Source organism: Littorina saxatilis, linkage group LG5 (assembly GCF_037325665.1).
Source record: "Littorina saxatilis isolate snail1 linkage group LG5, US_GU_Lsax_2.0, whole genome shotgun sequence".
Taxonomy (NCBI): domain Eukaryota; kingdom Metazoa; phylum Mollusca; class Gastropoda; order Littorinimorpha; family Littorinidae; genus Littorina; species Littorina saxatilis.
This window is the reverse complement of record NC_090249.1, coordinates 5,302,642-5,323,623: the sequence shown is the minus strand read 5'-3', so window position 1 is coordinate 5,323,623 and position 20,982 is coordinate 5,302,642. Positions and strand designations below refer to the sequence as shown.

Genomic DNA, 20,982 nt, shown 5'->3' with positions numbered 1-20,982 from the left:
GTTTGTGTTCGCATATAGATCTCAAGAATGAACGGACCGATCGTCACCAAACTTCAGACATGGGATTCTTCCGTCCGTAAATTTTTAGGCTCCAGGGATCATTCTTGAGATTCGTGCAAATCCGCTGAGAAAATGTTGGGGTATATGTAGGTATAGACCCAAGTTTTTCGGCCGGTCCGCTGATCGCGACGCTCCATTCCATACTATTCTTGAACGGTTGGTTCCTAAAACGGTCAGACTGTTGCTGGTCGATCCGTATGGGAACGCGCTCTTTGTCTCCTACAGTCACCGTTTCAACGTAGCTATCGGGGATTCAGTATAAGCATACCGTATGAGAATGATTCGGCGCCATTTTTACATCGCTTCGAGCCACCTGCCAAAATGATGAGGAAGCTAAAGCGAGACGAAACCGTTCTAGCCCGGGAAATTGACCAGCAGAAGTACAAGAAAAATCTCTGGAGATTCGACTGGCTCGATGAAGTTGTATCATTGAGCTGGAAATACGAGAAAGGCCAGAAGACACAAGACGTGAAACTGAAAGTTGGCGATGCTTTTGCTAAAATCAATTTGCCGGGAATAGCTCAGTGCACTTTGTGCAACGATGTTAATGTTATCAACTACGGTTCCAATGGAAAGACTGCCCTCAAAAGCCACTTGAAAAGCAACAAGCACCTGACTATCCTGAAAACCCAGGTAATTCGGGTAATCAGTCACTGGGGTCGTTTGGCACCGACAAGGTAAGAACATTGAAACCACACCGTCACACGCCACCACCCCCCCCCCCCCCAACCCCCCCCCCCCCCCACCCCCGCCTCTCTCTCTCTCTCTCTCTCTCTCTCTCTCTCTTTCTCCTCCTTACTTTTGAGTCTTAGCGTAAAATTAATTTGAGAAACATGGGAAGGAAGAGAAAGGGGGGGGGGGGCTATGATTAAGCTGAAATATGCATTTCAGGGCCATTTTTGTGTGTCTAAAACACTAAAAACCTTCAGCTTCTGGGGGCGAAGCCCCCAGACCTCGACCAGGGGCGTTGCCCCTGGACCCTACTGGGGGCCTTCTGCGGCCCCCAGACCCCCACCTTCTTTTTTCTTAATTATCACTTTTTCTTAATCCCATGTCTGAAACTTGGTGAACAGGTTCTATACATTCCTGAGACGGTCCTTACAAAAATTGGGACCAGTCAAACACACGGTTAGAGAGTTATTGGTGGATTAAAATTATACAAGGACTTATAGAGGGACATCTTAATGGTCAAAGGGAAATAACCATTCTCACTCAGTCACTGCCACCAACTGAGAAGGTTATTTCCCTTTGACGGGGGTGTTTTTCCTACCTCGGAGGAATTTCTTGTTTTAAAATGTAAATGTATATTTTTATTTAATGTTGTTGAATGCTATTGCGAGTGTATTTAGTGTAGTTTGAATTGCTGTTTTCGTAAAAAGATTTCATCGTTGTGAAAACTTTTTGTGAGGCGGAATGGGGCTTTAAGTGAAATCTGAGATGCTAAAGAAGTTAATTAAATGGAGAGCCTTTAGTAAACACAGGGACTTTAAGCAATTTGTCTGATGCAAGGAAGCGATAATTGTGCAATAAAAATTGTAGCATTTGGGAATGAGCTCACCATTGTTTGTGTGTGCAGGTCCGACGACCAAGTCGTGACCTTCCCCCCATCCCCCCGGAAGGAAGACGACCCTTACCCTCCACTCCTGATAGCAACGGACACGGCAGCTTCTCAAATGGGCGCGTGTCTATCAGCGGTAATATTCATTTTGATTTTGTTGTTATTGTGGGAGGGTTAGACGGGATTGAGTACAGATCTTTGGGAGGAGGCTGTTTATTGTAAAAGCAGTTATATGACTGGATAGACCATCCATCCCACTACCATATTCAGCAAACAGATTGATTATACAGGATGTAGTGTCTATACAGTGGAACCTACAACATAATAAGACTCCCTCTTAAAGGCCTAATTTTCTCAGATTTGTGGAGGTCTCCTATAGTCCATAATTAATACAATGGTTGCAATGTGTAATGTGAATACCCCTGCGCTACAGAGGATGCACCATCAATCCTATTATCAGTCCCTTCTGATAATCATCGCTCCACGGCTATCGCCAGTTTCTCTCTGACAGCATGCTAAATTATTGCGCTAATCTATCAAAACAAGAATACAGAGTTATCTCCCATATGTTTTTCGCGAGCACTCAGATCTAAATTTGAGATCAGTGTTCGCGAGACGAAAATGATTGCAGATTGGCCGACTTCGACAGTGATCTCCGTTCTGTTCTTGACAGTTATGATAAAGACATCGTTCTAAGGTCAAAACAAGTCGAAATTTTTAGACTGCTGTCGGAGGGAGACCGTGGATATATGGTTGCATCACTCTCAACTGGTTACAGAAAAAATCGTCTGCACCGGCCCGCACCGAAGCCAAAGTTAATTATCACGTGACACTTTAGAGTTGTTGTTTGCTCAGTATATACATCCGCGAAAGATAGCTCGCTTGAAACTGTCTTACATATCAATTCCTTTGCAATTTAAAAATTACACAACACCATGAAAAATCATTATCGACGATCGCGAATCTGCTTATATCCATAACACATTACGAAAAGATCTAAATATGTAAAAAATCGATTTCCTCTCCAGAGAAGGAAAACCAAGGCATCCTGTCAGGGATAGAATGAGACCCGAAGGGAAGTAACTAATTTTTGACCTGAGTTCAGGATGATTATCAGTCATGAAATACTAGCTCTGTGCGCTGTGTAATGTGAACCCACTGCTGTACCATAAATGCTATAGTCAGTCGTGCACTGTGCACTGTGTAATGTGAATACCCCTGCGCTACAGAGGACGCACCATAAATCATATAGTCAATTATGGAATGCTAGCACTATAAATCTGAATACCTCTGCGCTACAGAGGACGCACCATAAATGCTATAGTCCATCATGCAATGCTAGCACTTTGTAATGTGAATACCCCTGCGCTGCAGAGGACTCGCACCCGGATGTCCAGCTGGACTTCAGTGGTCAGGAGCTGGAGAACGTGTACGGTGACGCCAGGATCCGCGAGGCCGTCACCACCAAGAAGCTGGAGCCCAGTCAGATCCACCTGGAGGAACTCAAACTGGGTGAGTGACTCTTCAACTTTCATCTCCCATTTGTTTTTGCACTCTTTACTCTCTTTCGTTGCCTGTAAACCGCTACACAGACAACAAATCTTTCAAGAAGCAACAAAAAAAACAACAACAAGAAAAACCAAACAATGTGTGTGTGTGGTGTATTAATTTATACATTAAGAACACACTGTGAGTTGTCGATACAGGTAAATGCAGGTAATGTTTCATAAACACATATCTACTAGCAGCGAAGAGTTTAAAATCCCATTGTGGGAAGTAGTATTGCTGTGAAATGTGGGTCCCTTCATGTCAATGGAAAGCTAGCAGCAACAAGAGTCGCGTTACCCACGGGTGTGCTGGTTTAGGTGTGATCTGCCAATTCTGGCCGAATGACCAAGATGTTTTTTACATGCCACAGTGGCAACACGGGGTTGGGACGTGGATACCGCCCCGGAGTATGCAGATAAAGTTGACATGGGTTCAAACCTGTGACTTGACGATCACAAGTTCAGTGCTCTATTGGCTGAGCTACCCGGGCCCCCATTTTGATATGCAAAACGATGTTTTGTCTCTTGGTTGCGCACGTTAAACGCTGTTAGGTCCAGGTTCTTGTGAACGGGTTGTTTTGCCGTAAAGTCACTGTTCCAAAAATGTAACCTTTCTTGGTTTTGGATTCATAAATAATACCACTTAGAAATCACTGTAGGAGGGGAGACATGGCGTGAAGACAAGACAGGGGAGGTAATAAATAAATCATTGTTGTTCCATCAGGTGCGGGTAACTTTGGGTCAGTCATGCAAGGTGTGTGCAAGGTGGACGGCCGAGCAATACCTGTGGCCGTCAAGACGCTGAAGAAAGCAGACCTGGATCCAGGCGTTCAGGTATGTCATTCTCTTCACGCTGCTATAGTATTGTGTGCGTGTGTGCGTGTGCGCGTGTGTGTGTGTGTGTGTGTGTGTGTGTGTGTGTGTGTGTGTGTGTGTGTTTGGTCTGTGTACTTTCTTACATCTTTGTTCTAATTATGCATTCTTCTTCCTTTTGTCGTTGTTCAGAAACTGTTTTGTTTGGAAACTTTGTCTATGGAAGTTATAAAAAGGTAAAAATGTTTACCTCTTGTGGTGTAGCATCTAAACAGCACGAAAAGTTGAAACAGTGTTTACCCAGACAATTCGAACATCTGAATGACAGGGGATTATAAAGTTCATATTTCGATCTTTAGGTATGATGCACTTTTTGATGTCAATTTTATGTGAACATATTCTACTGTAAGTACCTGGGCATATGTCATGCTTCTTTGCATCATCAGAGGTAAATGAGCCCTGGGCGGAGATGCACAACAAAGTTACCACCCAAACGGGAGCCACCTGCAGTGTTGGATTGGTTGAAACTGAGATGTGTTGCGATTTCAACCAATCAGAACCCGCGGTTTGTTCTGTTCTGTTTGGGTGGCACCCACTTTGGGTTCGTGCCCCTCAGCACAGATCATTGCTTGAAGATCCTGGGAACCTGTTTCTGAAAATGTTATTTGTGACTCATCTTGTGTTGTGAAGTAGAGGTTACATGCTGAGTCTCAGTGATTATTAAAAATAATGGTCGAAGTTGGCGGATCATGAAAAATGCGAGCTTCAGCGAGCTTTTTCATGACCGCGAACTGAGACCATTATTTTTAATAATCACTGAGACGAGGTGTGTAACCTCTTTATTCCTCCTTTCTTCAGTTATTCAAAGAAAACAGGAGTTTTTGTGCGAAAGTTTGATCGAATCCGAATCACTCAACCAGTCAACCTGCGCAGGCGATCGATTAATGCGCGGTTGTATAGTTCCGTGCAAATCATTCCATTCTGTTAACACTTCTTGTCAGTTCCCCTATTTTGGACTAAAATCAAGTACACAGATATGCTATTATTCTGCTGTGGCGGTAAAGGAAGATATTGTGTGTTCTGTTTATGTTTTAGTATCGCATAGGATAATGTTCTTTCGTCAAATGGGACTAGCAGACGAACTTTTGCACCCGTGTTCCAACGTTAATTACTGTATGAAGTTCTGTTTTCTGGGGAAAATAGTGTATGAAACCGCTTTATGTTGTTTAAATTGATGAGATGTGTGCATTTGGTTGCGTGTGATCTGTTTATAAAATGAAATATTGTTGAAAACTGACCGTCGGATTGCAGTCAGTGTTGTCGAAGAAACTGCGTTAAAAGAAGGGGAACTACTCTTGTCGGCTAGAGTATGAGTTACTTGCCTTGGGAATTTGCTTGTGATGAACGGTTTGTGCACGGCAGATCTAGATTCAGAAAACAACCTAACTCATGGATTTTATATGGAGATTCATGTGTTCAGGCCTGTAGTTGTTAATTTAAATGCGGTATGTTTGTATTGTTTGCTCCAGAGATGTATATTTCGTACGTATAGAGCGTTCGGAACTTTTCAGTCGCAAAAGTAGTACCAAAACAGAACAGCTTCTCAACCCATTGCACTATCGAGGATTCAGGCTGTTGCTGGCTCGTTATTTGTTTGGTTGCTGGGTCATTATCGAAAAATAACTAGCTCTACAAGTTTACAGAGGTAAAGAAGCAGAGGGGGGAATAATGCTTTATCTCCCTTGTGCTGTGTGTGCAGTCAGAGTTGCTGAAGGAGGCTGAGGTGATGAAGGCGATGGACCATAAACACATCGTGCGCATGATTGGTCGGTATCCACAGGACTTCCGTTGAATACATTATCTACAGTGGAACCCCCCTTTTAAGACCTCCAAACATCTGAAAAAATCAGGTCTTAAAAAGGAGGGAGTCTTAAAATGGGGGTCAATTTACACAGGTTATGAATAAAAAGTCTGAGAAAACAGGGTCTTTCTTAAAATGGGGGTAGTCTTAAAATGGGGGAAATCTTAAAAGGGGGGAAGTCTTAAAATGGGGGAAATCTTAAAATGGGGGAAGTCTTACAATGGGGGAAGTCTTAAAATGGGGGAAGTCTTAAAATGGGTTGGACTTACAATGCTGGACTGATTAGTGTTGGATGTGATTTTAGTTGTGTGCCAACAGTGAAACAAATATTACAGAACTGACCTTTAATTTTCCAGTTTGGTTGTAAGCGAGGAAGCCGTTTCCATGTTATGGCCTCAAGTAGCCTGATATTTTCTTTGAACGCGAATCTACCACCTTCGAACATTCTGGAACTAACATGTGGTTTCAAATCAGGGAATTTTTGAAAGAACAAAACTGCTTTCTTTGAACACAATTCTACCAGTCTTCAACATTCTGAAACTAATCTGCGATTTCAAAACAAGGAATCTGTTTTGAAGAAAACTGCTTCCTTTGAAGGCGAATCTACCGATGTAGAACATTGTGGAACTCACCTGTATTCTCCAACACAGGTGTGTGCGAGGGAGAGCCGATGATGTTGGTTCTGGAGCTTGCCAAGCTGGGTCCGCTCAACAAGTACCTGCCTAAACACAAGGAACTGCCGCTGTGGAACATCCTGGAGCTGATGTGGCAGGTAGCGCAGGGCATGGAGTACCTGGAGAAATCTAACTTTGTGCACCGCGACCTGGCCGCCCGCAACATCCTGCTGTGTGACCAGCACTTTGCCAAGATCTCTGACTTCGGCATGTCCAAGACTCTGACCAGGGAGAACAGTTACTATGTGGTGAGTCAACATGAGGTCTTCCCTGAAACTGAGAAAGGAAACAAACTTGCATCTGTCCGAGATAGCTATACAGTTTGTAGGGACGATATAAAAAACAATAACTAACTAATCCCTGAAATGGCTTAGGGTATGTGATGTATTAACACAAGATTAGCTATCAAACTTAACCTTGTCAGGAACGCTTGGCAAAATGTATAAAATGGTACCACTGATGTAGCAATCCCTGGGATAAGTGGACAAGGACAAGTTTGTTTGTACCTTATATCTCCAATGAAAGAACACCTGGTGTGATATGCACTAGAAAATACTCATCTGTGTGAGACTGGTTGATATCATTTCAAATCTTTAAAAAAACTCAGTTTCAACTAATTCAACTTAGTGCCTGGTTCCCATCCAGTAGGGCAATTTCTTGTGCACAGTGTATGAACACTTTAGGTTAGTCTCTCCGATGCCTCTCACAACAGGCACCCCTGTTTAATGGTTTGTGTAATGATGTGTGTGACAGGCACCACCACTGTATGAGGGCGTGTCTGACGACCATTTTCAGACCTCTAGAAATAATGACTGAGGTTATGAACAAAAAGTCTGAGAAAACAGGGTCTTGAAAGCGTATGGCTGCCTAAATGGCGGGGTAAAAAATGGTCATACACGTAAAATTCCACTCGTGCAAAAAAAAACCACGAGTGTACGTGGGAGTTTCAGCCCACGAACGCAGAAGAAGAAGAAGAAGGGTCTTGGAAGGGAGGGAGTCTTAAATTGGGGGTCCCACTGTAATGATGTGTTGGGGGCCCGGTAGCTCAGTTGGTAGAGCACTGGATTTGTGATCGGAAGGTCAAATTTGGGCCGGGACGGACACGGGTCAACTTTATGTAAAGTTCCAGAGACAGATGCCATATCCCACCCCCCACCCCCGTGTTACCACAATGGCACGTAAAAGACCTCGGTCATTCTGCCATAAGTGCAGATGGCTGATACCACCTCAACACGCATACACTTGAGTATCTCATCAAAAGCCATGAGGGCGTAAAAACTCAAATTATCATATAACCCATATCATGTCCTTGAGAGGCAAAATATTTAGCCTGTAGGACAGTAAGCACATTCTCTCTTTCTAATTTTGTGTGTGGTGGTTTGTGTGACAGGCACAGCAAGCGGGCAAGTGGCCGCTGAAATGGTATGCCCTGGAGTGCATCAACTACTGGAAGTTTGACTCCAAGTCTGACGTGTGGAGTTTTGGCATCACGCTGTGGGAGGCTGCTTCTTACGGGTCTAAACCTTACTACGTGAGTCTGCCTGGGCTTTGCTGCTTTATAACACTGCACGTTTTGGTGTGTGTGTGTGTGTGTGTGTGTGTGTGTGTGTGTGTGTGTGTGTTTGTGTTAGATCTGGTTTGCGTGGGTGTTGCTAGGTGTTTTGCGTGATCTTTTGCGCTAAAATGTGTTTTAGGCTATGTATTTCTATGTCTTTGCCTGCAATGTTTGGCTTGATTTGTGAGTGTGTGTGTGTGTGGGGGGTGGTGGTAATGCAAAACAGTTTAAAAGAGCTCTTGTGGAGCTATGAGTTGTTGTGCCCCTGTTTGGCTACTGACAGGTGTGGTTATTATCTTGTCTGCCTTTTTGTGTGCACAAAAAGCTGGCTGGCTGACTGTTTGAAAAATTGATTGATTGACAGAATCACTGACAGACAGATTGATTGATTGACAAAATCACTGACAGACAGACTGATTGATTGAGAGAATAACTGACTGACAGATTGATTGATTGACAGAATCACTGACTGACGGATTGATTGACGGATCAGCTGACTGACTGATTGATTGACAGATTGGCTGATTGATTGATTGATTGATTGATTGACTGACAGATTGGCTGACTGACTGATTGATTGATTGATTGATTGATTTGCAGAAAATGAAGGGCCAGGAGATGGTGGAGTTCTTGCAGCAAGGCAACCGTCTGTCCAAACCCATCAGCTGTACCGAGGAGGTGTATCAGGCTATGCTGCAGTGCTGGACAGAAAAGTAACTGCCTGTCTGTTTGTCTGTCTGTATGTCTGTCTCTCTGTCTCTCTCTCTGTCTGCCTTTGCAAACCCATCAGCTGTACTGAAAAAGTGTACCAGGTTATACTCCAATGCCTGATGGAAAAGTAACTGTGCGTGTGTACGTACATGCGTGCAAACCTGTTGGTGTGTGCTTACGTGCTTGCGTACGTGCATGTGTTTGCATTTATGCGTGTGTGTGTGTGTGTGTGTGTGTGTGTGTGTGTACTCGTGTGCATGCATGCGTGTGTGTTTGCACAGTGTATATATACTGTGTGTATTTATATTTGTACATATATTTCTTATGTCTGTTATTTTTCAGTCGTGATGAACGGCCAACCTTCAAGAGGCTGGTTCCCATGATGGAAGATCTGTACCGAACTCACAAAGCTGCTGGTATCTAGCCATGGTGTCAAGTCTGATCATTCTAACAGCCAGGTACATCTGCACTTTCCACCTTGCTGTGCTGGAAAACAAGTGCGAATAGATACAGTGCAGGTGTCTGGGCACTGTGGTACATATGCACCTACTGATGCAGCATAACCTCCAGTTTTCATTCTTGGTGCGGATGAACTCCAGAACAGGAGATGACAAGAGATTGTTTCCAAAGAGACCAGAAGCTGTGATGTATTTGGTAGTACACATGTACTGCTTCGCAATCTGGGTGCATCGTGACCTTCAGCTTTCATTCTGGGTGCAGATGCACTCAAGAGATGACAGAGACAAGAAAGTGTGTTCCTTTCAGCACAGAAGACTGTGTAGTGACAAAAACAATTCCACGTGCTCTCTCCTTCATTACCAGCCTGATGCCTGAACTCTCTATGCAAAAATTATTATGGGTAAAATTATGCATGACAGATGCAGGACTGATGTAAAAAAAATATATGGTCTTGTGCTCAATGAATATTAAATGTTGAACAGAAATTTGAAACAGATGGACTGCTAATGTTTCAAAGTCAAGAATGAAAAAATCAAGAAAGGTTAAATTATGGAATGTTTAATAAATAGAGATTACACAATGTTCTATTTATAACTCACGATGGGAATCCCGAGAGACTTTCTTTGTTTAGTGGGGCACTTACGGGGGTCGAGGCTTGCCGAGAGGAACATAAATTGCAATCAAAGAGTGTACTAATAGACACTAATGAATGTTTTGTTTTGTCTATAATTACACATTCCATAAACTATCCCTTCTTTTTTTTCTTCTTCTTTTAGTTAATGGAACGTTTCATTAAAAACTTAATAAATGTTTTGTTTTGTCCACAATTAAATCTGCCATTAACAAACCTTTTTTTTTGTTTTTTTTTTTTGGTGTAGAATTGAGTGACATTGTTTTGACACTGTGGTAGGTACTTGTTGAATGATTTTTCTCACACCAGAAACGCTGAATGTTTCTGATGGAATGATGGGTGAAGCAGAGTATCGCAATAAACTCCCTCTTGGTGTCCTGATGGAATGATGGGTGAAGCAGAGTATCGCAATAAACTCCCTCTTGGTGTCCTGATGGAATGATGGGTGAAGCAGAGTATCGCAATAAACTCCCTCTTGGTGTCCTGATGGAATGATGGGTGAAGCAGAGTATCGCAATAAACTCCCTCTTGGTGTCCGAAGCAAGGAAGCATATGTATGAATAGCATTTTCTGTGATCGTTGGCTTACAGTCATCTGTAGGCATTTTGTAACTTTAGCTATGTGTATTGAACCACAGTTTATGCTCACCGTAATTTTTACTGCTTTTTTTTGTTTTAGTTTTTTGGCTTCTTTATTTTGTCCTTTTATGAACTGTGTATTGCTGTTTAAAAAAGAATTAACAAAAAGGACTAAGAAATTCTTGTAAAAAAACCAAAAACAAAACCTCTGTTTGTTTCAAAAACCTATGGTGTTCCATTATGGACAATATTGACTCGTTGTTTTTATAGGAGTGACGTAGGTGTTATACAGTCCATTATTGATACTCACTCACTAGGTGGATTTCTGCATGTATATTGTGTTCAGTGGGTTTTGATAGTTTCATTGGCTTCATTTTTATGCATTCCATACTGCTAACAAAACTGGGTTCAATTTCATAAAGTCAGTCATCGACAGGTTACAAGTGTAATATCCCCCTGATATTTTTCACATGTACAGATTATGAGTAAGTAAAACAAGCACACCATATTTTAACTGTAGTATCTGATCTGCATGATCTCTTGTAAAATTGCATTCACTTGTTGAAAGACTGTGCAACCAATAACATGCTGTATGATACAGTCTTCCATTCCCGTATGACTTCATTTGAGTGTAACACTGCTTTGCTTAACGAGATGCTATTTTAGGTGTGATGTCAAACATGAAGCTAGCTTGATATTCTGTGTGGGAAAGATGTAGCAAATGGAAGGGGAATAACTCTTGTTGAAAGGTCTTTTGTTTCATTTTATTATCGTCCCATTGCTTCCAGTTATTGGCTGCTTAACTACAGCACTTTTTTGGTAGATTATGGAAGTGTACAGTTCTTAACTCTATGGGAATGCAGGCTTGTTTGTACACAGTTTAACTAGGAGAGAACGTGTGAAGCTATGCAAACAATACGTTTGACTTGGACATGATTATTCTAAAGAATAAAGAATCGTGTGCAATTTTTTTTGCAATTTTTTTGTTCCTTACTTCTTTTATTCAAAATTGTTTAAATTTATTTTTATCATGCTATAGTTTTAATCTGCCCTGAAAACAGTTTTTTTTAATCTTACAGGAATTATTGTTTTTGGACTTCGTCCCAATCGGGGTACTTTTTCTCATGCTTCCAGCTGAACATGTGTTCTTGTGTCATTTCTGATTGTATATGTTGCATTTGAATGCCAGTGTAAATACATTGATGAATGAAATTTGATTTTTGATTTGTATATATTGTGCATACTTCTGTTGAAAAGGCTCAACTGTTCATCTCCGTGAGAGTTGAGTTTGGAGAGAAACATTGTTTTGCTGACAGGGTTTGGTACCTTTCGTTGTGTAGGCAAGAAACGAGAAACAAAGCCGGTTCAATTCAATGCAGCTTGTTTAAGGCGCTGTTTGTGACGCGGAGAACAGATTGTATGTTAACATTGTTTTGGTTCTTTTCTCCGCTTTCGATTTTCTGTCTTTTTTTCTTTCTTTTTTGGTCTTCTCGATCTTCTTTTTCTTGTTCTTCTTGTTTGTCTTGTTCTTCTTCATGTTCTTGTTCTCTCTTTTCTTGTTCATGTTCTTCTGTTACTCCTCCTCTTGCCTATGTTCTCTTACCTCGTAAAAGTATTTTTATGAGCAGGTAGAGGTTTGACAGTCTTCACGCAGTTGTTTAAGCTTTTGCCAAGCGGTCAAATTGTACCAAAGACTTCAGTATTTGGCATGGCACTGCTTCCAGTATTTGGCATGGCACTGCTTCCAGTATTTGTCTTTGTTTGCTTGCATCTGCATGGAAGCTTTGGCTCGCTCCGATTCATGGAAACTGTTGGTCTGGATTTGTACATATGTTAAGACCATCCCTCCACTTGTTCACATACCAAAAATCAACACCCTCAATGCTTGCTGTGCTGAGTTTTTTAAAAAATGTATTAACTTCTGAAAAAGGCACCTGTTTCTGTTACAAAATTAATTCTTAAAGAAATGCTGTGTGCAGAGAGCACCCAGGGTGTTCTTCTTCTTCTGCGTTTGTGGGCTGAAACTCCCACGTACACTCGTGTTTTTGCACGAGTGGAATTTTACGTGTATGATCGTTTTTACCCCGCCATTTTGGCAGCCATACGCCGCTTTCGGAGGAAGCATGCTGGGTATTTTAGTGTTTCTATAACCCACCGAACTCTGACATGGATTACAGGATCTTTTCCGTGCGCACTTGGTCTTGTGCTTGCGTGTACACACGAAGGGGGATAAGCCACTAGCAGGTCTGCACATAAGTTGACCTGAGAGATCGGAAAAATCTCCACACTTAACCCACCAGGCGGCCGCGGCCGGGATTCGAACCCTCGACCTTCCGATGAAGAGGCCGACGTCTTACCACCCCGCCACAGCGCCCGTCCAGGCTGTTCAATTTGTGGTGTGTGACCAAGTGGAGGGATGGTCTTATCCCATGTAAAAGCCTCACCAGATGTGAGACAGTGTCAGGCTAACGACTGTTTTAATGAGGCGGAATGGGCCTTTAAGAGACTAGGTCTTTTCGTTGGATTTTCACTGATGGCAGAAATAGTGTCCAAGGTACCGTAATTATGTCTAATGGTTTTCCAAAAGTATTAACTTGGTCTTGACTGTCTAGTATGGTACCTATCATTTCCTCTGCTGGTAGTTTCTTTATTGGTTCTTTTAGCCCGTAACAGTAGCTCCCCAACTCTCCTTAAGCTTTTAAAGAAAAATGTTAACCCTGTACCAGTGTTATATGTGTTGTTGTTGTTGTTGTTGTTGTTGTTCCCAGTAAAAAAAATGGTGCCAGCAAGACTTGGACATTTAAAGAGTAGGTTTGCTTGGTGATTGCATATTGTGGTAACTTTTCATTGCTTCCACTATTCCTGATTATTTTAATTCTGTGGCAATTCTTTTTCATTTTCTTCTCCTCCTCCTTCTCGATGGAAAATTGCACTCAGTGCTCATGCATTTAATTGTGTTCCCTCTTGTTGCTTGTGAGTTATCTGTGTTACATGTTAATTCATCTTTGTTACGTGTTAATTCATCTTTGTTGCATGTTAATTCATCTTTGTTGCATGTTGTTAATTCATCTTTGTTACATGTTAATTCATCTTTGTTACATGTTAATTCATCTTTGTTGCATGTTAATTCATCTTTGTTACGTGTTAATTCATCTTTGTTGCATGTTAATTCATCTTTGTTGCATGTTAATTCATCTTTGTTGCATGTTGTTAATTCATCTTTGTTACATGTTAATTCATCTTTGTTACATGTTAATTCATCTTTGTTGCATGTTAATTCATCTTTGTTACGTGTTAATTCATCTTTGTTACATGTTAATTCATCTTTGTTACATGTTAATTCATCTTTGTTACATGTTAATTCATTTATTTCAGTTTTCTTCTCTCTAACTGTGATTTTACCTTGCTCAGACTTTAATGACACTTTGTGCTGTGTTCTTAAAGTGATAACGACAGCTGTTTTGGTTGTGCCTCTCAATGATTTCATTGTTTTCCTTCTTTCTGCCTCTTTCTCTTTATCATATCAGTGTATTTCTTTTTCTGTCTCATGTTTGTCTAGCTGTCTCCCTTCCTCTCTACCTTTTGCTCCATAGATTTTCTTGCAATATTGAAGTCAAACTAGGGAATCAGTCTTGAAGCATAACGTTAACACGCTTACCTCAGTTTATATACGCCAGTAACTCCTCTGCTGAATTTATTTAAGTTATATGTTTTTGTTGAGCTGAGCTAATAATAAGAATTAAAAATAGAAACATGACAAGTATGCTGCATTAATTCCCTTGGACCTCTTTTACAATTTTGTTCTGACTACAGTGGAACTACCCACCCCCCGCGGGTTAGGGGGAGTCCCATATTGGTTAGGGGGAGTCCCATATTGGTTAGGGGGAGTCCCATATTGGTTAGGGGGAGTCCCATATTGGTTAGGGGGAGTCCCATATTGGTTAGGGGGAGTCCCATATTGGTTAGGGGGAGTCCCATATTGGTTAGGGGGAGTCCCATATTGGTTAGGGGGAGTCCCATATTGGTTAGGGGGAGTCCCCATATTGGTTAGGGGGAGTCCCCATATTGGTTAGGGGAGTCCCATATTGGTTAGGGGGAGTCCCATATTGGTTAGGGGGAGTCCCATATTGGTTAGGGGTAGTCCCATATTGGTTAGGGGGAGTCCCATATTGGTTAGGGGGAGTCCCATATTGGTTAGGGGGAGTCCCATATTGGTTAGGGGGAGTCCCATATTGGTTAGGGGGAGTCCCATATTGGTTAGGGGGAGTCCCATATTGGTTAGGGGGAGTCCCATATTGGTTAGGGGGAGTCCCATATTGGTTAGGGGGAGTCCCCATATTGGTTAGGGGGAGTCCCCATATTGGTTAGGGGAGTCCCATATTGGTTAGGGGGAGTCCCATATTGGTTAGGGGGAGTCCCATATTGGTTAGGGGGAGTCCCATATTGGTTAGGGGGAGTCCCATATTGGTTAGGGGGAGTCCCATATTGGTTAGGGGGAGTCCCATATTGGTTAGGGGGCGTCCCATATTGGTTGGGACGAGAAAGAATTTGCCCGATGCTCCCCAGCATGTCGTAAGAGGCGACTAACGGATTCTGTTTCTCCTTTTACCCTTGTTAAGTGTTTCTTGTATAGAATATAGTCAATTTTTGTAAAGATTTTAGTCAAGCAGTATGAAAGAAATGTTAAGTCCTTTGTACTGGAAACTTGCATTCTCCCAGTAAGGTAATATATTGTACTACGTTGCAAGCCCCTGGAGCAAATTTTTGATTAGTGCTTTTGTGAACAAGAAACAATTGACAAGTGGCTCTATCCCATCTCCCCCCTTTCCCCGTCGCGATATAACCTTCGTGGTTGAAAACGACGTTGAACACCAAATAAAGAAAGAAAGTGGAACTCCCTTTTTAAACCTTGGTGTTTTAAAAGATTTTCTGTTCATAACCTGTAGTTTTACCCTTTTGTTTTTAAAGACTCCTTCATTTTTAAGACCTGATTTTCTTAGATTATTTTTATGTCCACGCCCGATTTGACTAATAATTTGAAGACAGCTTTATACTCTATTATTGTGGAATCATGCCTAGAATAATGTATGTATATGTAAGCTCCATGGGTGGAATTGTTCCATCTTGAGTATTTGTGTGTCATGTACCATCAAATATTTGGGGAAATGGTTGTTTTATTCAGAGATTTATTTTTTTAATGCTATGTGTAAATACTTTCTGGGACCATGACACACTGTAACTTTTCTTGAAATGTACTGTAATTTCCATCATTCATTTCACTTGCAGACCACACACTTTTAACCAAACCATAAGTGGCCTTGTCTACTTTTCCCTTCACTCTGGGCTGAACAGAGTTGTCTACCATTGATTGCTGGCTTCTGTCAAGTTCTTCTTCTGCTATGCAGAAGTGGGTTTGTTTGCATAAAGTTTTGTTGGTGTGTTTGTTTGTTTGTGTACTTTTTTCCGTTTTATTCGCAGTTGCTTATCATGGCTCTTTCAGCCATGTACCCTTGTTATATTTGTGTTTTTTGCTGTAATGTTATAATTTGTACAAGTAAAATGGGTAAAAAATCAAAATAATACGTCTTTAATGTTTTACAATGACACTGTAGTGTTTTTAGCATTACTTACCCTGTCACATGTTTTCTCACTGACATTTCTCTGCCTCCTCCGAAAGCGGCGTATGGCTGCCTAAATGGCGGGGTAAAAACGGTTATACACGTAAAATTCCACTCGTGCAAAAACACGAGTGTACGTGGGAGTTTCAGCCCACGAACGCAGAAGAAGAAGAAGAAGAACTGACATTTCTTGTGTTGAAGAAAGAAGAGAATAATGACTATTCCTCGTTGAGATTTGTTTTTGTCTGCACTGTGATTGTAAAACAATAGTACTGCAAATAATATTTGTATCAACTTTACTCATAAATTTACACATCTGCTGCTGTTGTGTCACGGTTTTGATTCTACTGGTCAATTGGCTCAAATACTGAACAATTTACCCGCAGTGGGGCACTGCGGTTATGAAATTAAAGGCCCCTCCTGTTTTTGGAACCGCAGGAGCTTTCTAGTTTGCTGTTAGGTAGATTTTTGGTTCCTCTTTCCTGTCATGCCCTCTTTTTCTTCATGAATTCTTTTCTTTTTTCTGCCTTCTTGCTCATTCACCTGTATTTTTTCCAAAAAACTCTTCTCTTGCCGCTTGTCTCGCGATTCATGTATAGTTTAATCTGTTAGTGTTCTGATGTAAGTCCAGCAGTAGATAGGTTAAGCCTATTTTAACATACTGGAAACTGGTAATCTTCCAGTAGGTATTAATTTAGTTTTACTAAAGCCTGCTGGGACACAAGTAATGGGTTAGTGCATTTGTAAACAGGAATCGCTTGACAAGTGGCCCCCTTCATCCCCCCCTTCCTCGTCCTGATATGGCTCTGCGTAGTCGGCTGGACGTTAAGCAACAAATAAACAAACAAACTGAACAATTTGATGTTACAAGCTGATGACGGCTGAAACAAAAGGAAGATGAAAATTTGAAACCATTTCCAAAATGCATACTATGTTTTTATGATTGGAATTTTATGAGATGTGGGGACTTAATGAGCCTGTTGAAGCTGAGGTTAATGTTAAAGCAAGAGCCGTTTTTACTGCTGCAGTATCAGACTTACGTAAAACTTCTTTTTTTAAACAACAAAAAACAATACGCACACACAAAGTATATGTAAGAAGAAAGAAAGAAAGGGACTTTCTATGATAAATACTTGAGTACATGATGTGGGCAGTATTCTGTTTCAGTGTACTCACTGCAGCAACCGTTTTGTATGCCTGATTCAAATTACCGATAATTAGATTATAATGTATGCAACATGTGACCCGTTACCAGTAACTTGGCCCTTTGTGATTGGTTTACTCCTTTTGAAGTTTTCTGCAAGTATGATTAGCTTTCTTTTATGCCGTTGAGTAAAGCAAAGTCTTGCTGACGTTTCATTTTTCATTTTCATTACTTTATTGTCCCATCGCTGGGAAATTCGGGTCGCTTCCTCCCAGTGGAAAGCTAGCAGCAACGGAGTTGCGCTACCCAGGTGTCTGCGTGTTTAGGTGTATTCAGCCACCTGCACTTATGGCAGAATGACCAAGGTCTTTTACGTGCCATTGTGATGACACGGGGGTGGGACATGGCTTCCGTCTCTGGGTCTGCACATAAAGTTGACCCGTGTCCGTCCCGGCCCGAATTCGAACCTGCGACCTTCCGATCACAAGTCCAGTGCTCTACCAGTATGTTATATACTGCTTTTGCAAGATTGGCTCTTCTGCAGTATATCATGATTGTATTGTCATGGGACAACAGATAAGCAGCCTTTACATTTTTTTAAATTAATTTTTTTATCTTGCATTTGAACTACTTCTGCATTTGCATGCTTTGTGTTTTTAAAACAATTACTCTTTCCGGTTACAGACAGAAGTGATGATTTTTCCACAAGGCTTTTTTTCTCTTTAAATTTGTTCTTTTTTGTGTGAAGTTGTGCACAAGTTTAAGAGTCTGAAAATAGTTTGATTTGCGGGAGCTTTAGTATCTGTATATTCAACGGTAGTAGCTTTGAACCTGTCCTGTGATCTGTTGTGCTATATGCTCTGTTTATTTCACGGCAAGGCAGATTTATACCAATGAGATTTCTCTGCTCTTTTTATCAATATAAAATATTGCTGACACTGACGGACGTTTCACATGGAGTTATTTCCAGGGGTGTATAGACCTATGTGTACACACATAATTTAACATGCATAAACACACACACACACCCTCTGTGACACACACACAGAGGTGTGCAGAAGATTTAATGGAGGATTTCAATGTTTCCACTTTTTGTAAAAATGATGTCATTGTGAAGACAAAGTAGAAAAAAACCTCTTCAATCTTTATTTTGTGACAGATGACTGCTGTTTATGAACGCTTATAACCCTGAGCCAGTTTGTGAAATTACTACCACTGGTATTGCAAATGCAGGTTCTTGCCGGAAATTCGGTTTTTGAAAACGGTTAAAACCGGAAAATCCTGTTTCTTAACCCCTTCACTGCCCACCCCGTATGTAATACGTGGTCATTTTCAGTTTGTCCTACGCCCATAACCGTATCTCGTACGTGGGATTTGTGTCAACAACATTTCAGGACATTTCTGAAAACTAAATGGGAGGTAACCACTGTCCAAGTACTTGTAGGGGTTCTAAACACAGTTCTTTCCCATAGACCATTCGGATAAGTTACTACCACGTGTTGAAAACTGTGTTAGAAATGTAGAACCGATCTATAGCATTCACAATGGCGGCCGAAAGTCGGACCTCAACTCGTAGACCTGTTTTCAAGCGATACAGTGTTCTGGAAGCTCTACAAGAAGTGATTTATGGATTACCACACAGAAGAATACTTTTATGGGCTGTAATGTGAGTACCTGATGTTTGACACCAGTTTTAGCAGTGTTTTGTGTGGTTTTACGTGCTGCAATGTGTGTGTGTGTAAGTCCGGAAACTAATTTTTGACAAAAATGGTCATTATATCAATTTTTACTATAACAATCACAAACTTTGACTTTGATCTGGTAGCCGGTAGCTCTACTCCGCCCATCCCCGGCCACGTCAGATGGGTGGGAGTCGCCAGTCGCATTGGGTGGGCCCCTTTGAGGCTGAGGGCCCGGCACCGTCTTCACCTGGCTGCGATCCATGAAGACGACACCATCACGTTGATTCGTTGATGACACAACCATTTGTCGAGGATAGCGTAGGCACCCGGTCTGCTCCCCGCCTAAAAAAGGCCAGTGCCGTTCCGTCTTCGAGGGACTGCGTGGGTTTCATTTCGGAGTTTTCCTTCTCCTAGACGAGTTTCCTTCCATGGATGATGAGCCTCCTCTACCCTCGTTTTGAATTCAGAGTGGTCTTCTCTTAGGATAGCTGCCTGCCAGGGTTGACGAGCCTATCCTGCCCGGCTATTTGACCCATAGCTGGAGGTTGGTTCGTGGGCACCTGGGCGTTTCCACACACCGGTGGGCCCGCATGCCGCACGTCTAGGGGCCAACCTCCTCCGAGTCCTTGTAGTCTAGCCTGGGGCCTTGCGGTACCCAGTTTACGCCTGTCGCCGCGATGGAGGCACTACATAGGGCTTGTTGTGGAGAGGTTATTGTACTGGCAGGAGAGACTGACGCATTCTGCTCTCTTTTCGCATTGTCCTAAAAAGGACAGACGGTGCTAGCCAGCGGTGAGGGCTGAAAGCGAGAAGTGACAAGCACAAGACACTTCGCCAACACACTAGACACGTCACACAACCGTTTGGCAGGCACAATCACAAACAAAGTCCAATGATCATGTCATCCTATAATAGCCAAGGGTATAAGCAAAACACATGCCAAAGATCTAAGAGATATCTCAATAAATGATCAAGCAGTGAACAGATTAGTGAACCTACCGAAGAAAGCGAAATTTTGCCCTGGCACACAGCAATACCAAAATGCTGTTATACTGTGGCAGTGAAGGGGTTAAAAGTAAAACTTTAACACACACAAAAGTTTAGATCGTTGGAGGCAAAATGTGTATTATTTTATCATTTATTAACATACATTTTGGTACCAGGAGTGGCTGTTCTTTGCACCTGAACCCAGGCCTTTCAGGTTTTCACTCTTTTGGGGTGTTTTATAATAGCTCTGTAAATGGACTCTGTCTATGTGATATGACAGTGTCACTAGCTGTTGCTTTTAAAGGATCTCTGTGAAAGGTTGTTTTAAAGTATTTCATCATTTTGCAATTTTTTTGTTTTTATCATTATTATTTTGAAAGGAGGAAACGTTTGTACTGAATCAAATGTGTGTCTTTACTCAGCTTTTGGAAGGTTTTAGAATATTTCATCTTTTTTTGCAAAGTTTGTGTTTTTATCGTTATTGTTATTTGAAAGGCTATACATTTTCAAAGAGGAATTTTGTCGACAAGCACCGAATCCTAGGTTTAACAGCAATAGCACCGTAATGTCGTTTTTGAATGATATATACAAAAATGTATTTAATAATTTGATGTTTCTTGTGAATAAGAAGTCCCACCAATTTGTGCTTCCATTCTTTCACATAAATATATAAATATATATGTATATATGTATACAGGTATGCTTAAAGGATAATTTTCTTCTATTTTAATCTTTGTTTCCTGTTAATGGAAGTTCACAAGTAACATGTTTTTTATTACATGTCTGCCTGTATTGAATATTACAAAAAAAATACAAAATCAAACCACAAGTGTATGTAAATATTGAATCTGTCTAGCTGATTTTTATTGGGTGAATTCAATAAATCTGACTGTGCATGCTTCTGCTCTATATTTGTATTAAAATCTTGACAATCTTGTGATGGTTTTTTACTTTTACGCCTTTGTTAGATGATACATCTCGGGACGACATGGCTAAAGTGATGTCAATGTTAGGATGTTGTCTTCAACTTCTGCCAACTCTGCGAACTAGATTATAACTGCCCAGAAACACAAAAATCATCCATGAAGACACTGCATATATTGT

General features: G+C 41.4%; 1 protein-coding gene across 1 annotated transcript in view; it reads left to right on the top strand.

The window, feature by feature from the left end:
- LOC138966150 (tyrosine-protein kinase SYK-like) overlaps positions 1–20,815 on the top strand; it is a 38,075-nt gene extending 17,260 nt beyond the window's left edge. Inside the window, exons 8-15 of the mRNA XM_070338264.1 lie at positions 1,637–1,754; positions 2,993–3,130; positions 3,890–3,999; positions 5,738–5,804; positions 6,490–6,761; positions 7,904–8,044; positions 8,669–8,781; positions 9,122–20,815. Of these exons, the coding sequence (XP_070194365.1) occupies positions 1,637–1,754; positions 2,993–3,130; positions 3,890–3,999; positions 5,738–5,804; positions 6,490–6,761; positions 7,904–8,044; positions 8,669–8,781; positions 9,122–9,203 (1,041 nt within the window). The 3' untranslated portion in view covers positions 9,204–20,815. The remainder of the gene's footprint in view (positions 1–1,636; positions 1,755–2,992; positions 3,131–3,889; positions 4,000–5,737; positions 5,805–6,489; positions 6,762–7,903; positions 8,045–8,668; positions 8,782–9,121) is intronic.
- The last annotated feature ends 167 nt before the right edge of the window (positions 20,816–20,982 follow it).